This window comes from Pholis gunnellus, assembly GCF_910591455.1.
Source record: "Pholis gunnellus genome assembly, chromosome: 9".
NCBI lineage: Eukaryota > Metazoa > Chordata > Actinopteri > Perciformes > Pholidae > Pholis > Pholis gunnellus.
This window is the reverse complement of record NC_136535.1, coordinates 17,594,509-17,600,508: the sequence shown is the minus strand read 5'-3', so window position 1 is coordinate 17,600,508 and position 6,000 is coordinate 17,594,509. Positions and strand designations below refer to the sequence as shown.

General features: G+C 43.9%; 1 protein-coding gene across 2 annotated transcripts in view; it reads left to right on the top strand.

Annotated features, from left to right (window-relative positions):
• Positions 1-1,964: 1,964 nt before the first annotated feature.
• gria4a (glutamate receptor, ionotropic, AMPA 4a) overlaps positions 1,965-6,000 on the top strand; it is a gene marked incomplete at both ends in the record, with an annotated part of 90,819 nt that continues 86,783 nt past the window's right edge. For both annotated transcript variants that reach the window (XM_079166605.1, XM_079166604.1), the window contains 2 exons: positions 1,965-2,058; positions 4,737-4,895. In XM_079166605.1, the coding sequence (XP_079022731.1) occupies positions 1,965-2,058; positions 4,737-4,895 (253 nt within the window). The remainder of the gene's footprint in view (positions 2,059-4,736; positions 4,896-6,000) is intronic.

Below are 6,000 nucleotides of genomic sequence, written 5' to 3'. Positions count from 1 at the left end.
CCAGCATTGTTAAACTTGTGTAACAACCGGATGAGACTGTCCCTACAGTATATGCTAATGGTTCTACCCGGAACTATTGTGGACCTGAAGCATCATTTTGCATCAATTGCAACACTTTAGAAAAACAATCATATAGGTAGCCTACAATTTTCAAGAGCAATAGCGAGGAAGCCCATGCTCTTCTTTGTAATTACAGCATGATGCCAATATATGGGGCAACGCTTCTGTATTCTTGATTGTCAGAAAATGTACAACATCCTGTAAAGTTCTCTGATGTGCCATGGAGGTGAGTCACAACCTGCAGCACCAGGTGATTTCACTAATTAGCACACCTTTACTCAGAGAGAAGCAACTCATCAGTGTCATCTCCTGGTGTGGTGTTTGTTTTGTAGCATTGCCTGCAGACTCTGTGCTCTCATGTTGTGAGAGCGGGGAACAGCCAGTACTTCCCCTTTATCCTGTTGGCTGCATATAGCTCAGTTTGATTTCAGCACCATGGACAGAGCCCGCAAGTGTGATGGGGGGGATCTGAGGGCGCAAACGTCTAAGTGCTGCGCGCCTATTTTGTTGCAGCCCACATTACACGAGTGATCGATCGCACCGATCGACGCAAGTCTTTCCACTGAAACAGATCTCCAATGTGGGCAGATTCACATACGTTGTGTAAGCATAGGCAGTTATATGAGCTGTATTACCTTCATTTAGTTTAAAGAAAGAATCAACTATGAATTAAAGTTGGGTGCCATCCCTGAGTGAAATATATGCATGCAGGGTCCAAGTCTCAGTAGATTAGTCTGTGTTGGAACGTGGACTGTAGAATGCCAGAACTCGCATTTTTCCAGGCTGTTTGATTTACTTGTATATGCTCAGCAGCCAACTGGGAAACCCCTCAGAGATGGACAGACCGCATCTTTCACTGGGACAAGCCGTGAAGCATCCCTTTAGTTTTTCCATCTGTAAAAATGAAACTGTGCTCTCCACCGTGTAACTACGCGATCCCAGACCGTCTGTCAGTTTTACCGACCTGCTACCGGCAGATAAAACGCCTGTGAGTGGGATACGACTAACATAATGCACTCTAACAGAATCTACTCCAGGCTATGAATCTTTTTCACCGTTTTATTTCCTTATTTTAAGCTGAACAAATCACCTCATTATCTCTGGCTTTATACTGTGTCGCTGAGGGATCAGGCTTTCTTTCCTTCTTTCGTGCGCAAACGCTGTTACCCGTGAATGATCTGAGGTGTTGACCGAAGAAATATGAGCTCTGTTAGGCTAAATGCTGTCAAGCTTACACAGAAGGGGACCACGACCGCGGAATAGTGCGCGCAACGCACCAAAAAGGACCCACTCACGCGGGTCCTTTTTTTCTCTCGCTTTTCCTTGAATGAACCCCGCTGAAGCCTTATCAATAGGTTGCAGCTATAAGATTCGGTTACAGCGAGTTAAATACGCGAGGCAGGGGAGGCAATGTGGGAGATGGGGAGAGAGAGAGAGAGAGAGAGAGAGAGAGAGAGAGAGAGAGAGAGAGAGAGAGAGAGAGAGAGAGAGAGAGAGAGAGAGAGAGAGAGAGAGAAGAGAAACCAGAGAGAGACGGGGCGCGCATGTCCAGTTCTTCCATGCAGGCTGTTCTCCCAGCTTGCCAATCATTCTAGCGAGTTTCCCCACTCTTTCCATCTCCCCGCCTGTAGCCTACATGTGCGCCGGACACACAGCTCTCCTCTGAGCGGACACTGCAGGGAAAGAAACGAACGAGCCCACCATGGAATAGGAATACTGCTGGACAAAACGGGGGAAAAGAACTCTCTCTCATCTTTCTTATTTTCTCCTTTTTTCCCCCTTACGCCTTTTTCTCTCTCTCTCTCTCTCTCTCTCTCTCTCTCTCTCTTTCCCTCTCGCATCTATCCCCCACTCTCTCTCCCGATGTCTCTCAACAGTTTCTAAAGGGATTGAAGGAAAGAAAAATGAGGATTATTATTTTGTCTTGGCACTTTCTCGGGGTGTATTCCGCCCTTTGGGGGCTGGCGGCGGGGGCTTTCCCCAGCTCAGTGCAGATAGGTGAGTTGGAGGATTACTGAATTTACGCACGGGCACTCAGATCTGAGCCCCTACACTGATTATTAGTGGATTCTAGCGGAGGGGGGGGGGGGGGGGGGGGGGGGGCACCAGGACCCTCCAAAACACAAAATCAATGTAAAACTCCAGACATTTACGCGGCGATGATGGAACAAGAACATACAACTAGTAGAAACACATTTTCTTCTGGTGCATCTTTTACTTGTCTTTTAGCCATGATGTTTTGGGGTTAAGGGGAGATTGGTGTGTCTTTTTTCTACTGAGACTCATATGGTTTATAAATGCACACTTGTATGGAATTTGCTTGTGTTTTAAAGGTTGCTCTGGGCTGAATGTTTCAGGGAGTTTTATTCCCTTCAGTCTTCTTTACTGTTAGGACACTGCAGTATTCTCTCTCTCTCTCTCTCGCTCTCTCTCACTCTCTCTCTCTCTCTCTCTTTCTGCCCTTTTCCAGTTACCCTCCTGTCAGCGCAGAGGAAGCCTGTCTTTCAACCTGTCGTATAGATCAGAGATAAAGTTAACTAAATCTGAATTGTCTTTGGTTTGCTGAGTGGGACCAAACATGCATGCAGGGTCTCTCTCTCTCTCTTACACATACACACATATACAGGCATATGTGTGATAATGAATGCACTGCATCACTCCTTGTGGGGGGCAGCCGGGAGGTCCTATAATGAGATTCGGCTCCTTGACTCAGTCTCCCTATAGCTGCCAATAAACTTAATATGCTAAATATGTTCTGCTGGGCACACACACACACACACACACACACACACACACACACACACACACACACACACACACACACACACACACAGACAGAAACACACACGTATTTGCACAGGTTATCAACCATGCCTGTGCACCTGTACAGCATGCACATGCCTTAAAAATGCACACAGCTGCAAATTTGCATTCACATACATGTAGAGCATACAACACTTTTTACACAGGTATGAACACATGTGCACACAAAGAGAACCGGCACGCATGGACATGCATATAAAGCACATGTGACTGTGCAGAAGCACACATGCACTCTTTGCGTCCCTCCCACTGACGGTCCTCCTTAAACACTCCAATATACATGCATGATCATTCACTCGGCTCTCCAGCACTTCACTTGAGGAGTCATTTGCATATCTCTGCATTGCACACAAGTGTAATGTCAGTGGAAGCACAGACAGTTTCTTTTTGCGTGTGTGTGTAAGAGAGACGGACGCAGATGAGTTTCTTGGAGAAACTGATGCAATAACGTGTCATGTTGGGACATATCTATACTTCTGCCCTAAAACATAAACCTTTTTTTTGGTCCCTTGGACAATTCACTTAAAGGAGAGTTTAACGTAGAATCAACTTAATGAATTAATGCAAAGATGTGTTGTCTCTGTGTATGCATGTGTGTGTGTTTGTGTCTTGCTGTGGTTACTGATCTACTGCGGGACATGATGACAAAGAAAAAGAGAAGATAATACAAACATTGAACGAGACACTGGCACAGACACACATATAAGTAACATATTATGTAGTGACGATTGCTTCGGTCCTCCCGACTACTCATCTTTCCTCCCTCCCTCTTTCCCTCCCACCCCTTACTCTGTCTCCCGATAAAATGGCAAGGCTTCACAGTCTGCCTGTGTAATCCAATTCAGTTGAGTTGAATCTGATTCAGTTAAACTTAAGTCACATCAGTTTATTTCAGTTCAGTTCAACATACCGTGTGAAGCAATGTAGAAGTAATTTATAGGATTATCGTATCAAATCCACGTCCATAGCAATACAACAAAATGACAAGTTATATAGAAAAAAAAGATGACCCTTATTCACAAACCCTTAGTAATAACATCACAGTTTATCCACTTTCCAAAAGTTTCAATTTCAGCTATAAATTTTGAATAGCAGCTCAAGCTTTTTGCACTTTCTGTGAATGCAGAAGACGTGATGCCTATCTTTACCATAGATACTAATTCTCTCTATATCTCTCTTTCCCACACATGTTCTTCTTCCTATCAACTCTGTGTCTATATATTTTTTTGGGACTTAATACTGTCACTGTTTATTATCATTTCCTCTCTCCCCTCTGATTCTCCTTTTATCAGATGGGCCATATGGAGGGATACTCTCATTTTAAAGGCCAACTCACTCTTAGCACTCACCTCCCTCTCCATTTCTCTTTGCATGCTCCATGCTCCTCCTTTATTTAGCTGACACTGTCTGATCTGGCTTTCCTCCTCTGTTTTCCTTTATGCCCTGTCCAACTCATTATCTCTTTGACTGCCTTCCTGTCGGCTTAGTTGTCTCTCTTTTCTTCTCCTCTCCTCTCTCCCTCTCTGCCGTTCTCTGATTTCATCAATGAAATCTGCTGTGTGGGTATCCATATGTGTGTCTGAATTCATGTTCAAGTGCATGTGTGAGTGAGGATCGGCTGCAAGACAAATGACCTTTTGTAACAAAGCTAATGAAGATCTCTCTCCTCTCTGTTTTCTCTGCCTTCCTCTTCCTTATCTATCTTTCTTTCCCTACATTACTCTCCTTCTTCCTGTCTCTCTACCTCTGTGACCACTCCCACATGACCCCTCTCTACCCTGCAATGACTGACTTCCTTTCCACACCAACGTGTTCATCTCCTCTTTGCCCTGCCTCTGTGTCCCTCTCTCCAGGTGGGTTGTTCATTAGGAATACGGATCAGGAGTATACAGCGTTTCGATTAGCCATCTTCCTTCACAACACCAGCCCCAATGCTACGGAAGCTCCCTTTAACCTGGTCCCACACGTCGACAACATAGAGACCGCCAACAGCTTCGCCGTCACCAATGCATGTAAGTATTTGACTGACAATGAGACTGAAACAAATACTCTTTGCCTCCATCGCTCTCTGACTGTCCGTTGTTCAGTCTCTCTCCTCACCATACCATTGGATGAAGATTGGTTTAATTAGGAACTTCATTGGACGAGTAGTTTATGGTTGACATAGTTTGAAAACTGGCTTTTCTACAACAGTTTCTAAACAATTTGCAACTTTGAATTGTTGAGTTTAGACACTGTGAAGTACATTTTAATAGTCCTAAATACCAAACGTTCTGACTGCAAGGCATTTTGAGGCAATGTCAGTGGTTTTTACAGCCAACAATTATGGCCAATACACTTTTATGAATCATACTTTAGCTCCTTTTTATGTTTGTCACATCTATTTCCACTTTGCACTACCCATCCCATCTGCAGAATGGGATGGGTAATATTACCCATCAGAATTACAGCATGTTACGGCTATGAAATTAGTCTCGGAACAGTTGCAGACAGTGGTGAAAATGGGTCCTTTGTGTTTTAGAACGGAAGGGAACAGTTGGTACTTGTGTCCTCTATGATCTTTTGAATGATGACAGCTAATCTTTCACCAGTTCATCCACTCTGTGAGTCGAGATCTAATCTCGTACACTTCCTCTTGCCCTGGAATCATGCAAGAGACAGTTTGTGTTGTTTTGTTAGTGTTAACAAGGCCATGTGGGCAGCCAACAGGTCAGAAGTGCTCTGCATTGCACAACTGTCTGCACTCTCTGTGTGCCTTGAATATTACAATTTGGACATGTCTTTGGCATTGGTTACGATGGACATTTGTGTGTTTAGACGTCAAATAAGATTAAACAAACATGACATGCTGGAAATGTTTTTGTAAAAACACCATGTTCAGTTGAAATTGTGTTTATTTGACGTTCAACAGCTGGTCATCCCACACTTTTGCTTTGTGGATTTTCTGCTCATCTCTGCACCTGTAGCATTTATTTATTCTCAATAATTGTCATCTTTTTTCCCCCATGTATAGATGTCCTTTTGTTTTGTTTTTACTTCGTTCCTTCAATCTGACTGGCCTCTTGAACTACCACTTGCCCAGGCTTTGCAATTTACTGAAGCTGATTTGATTATGTT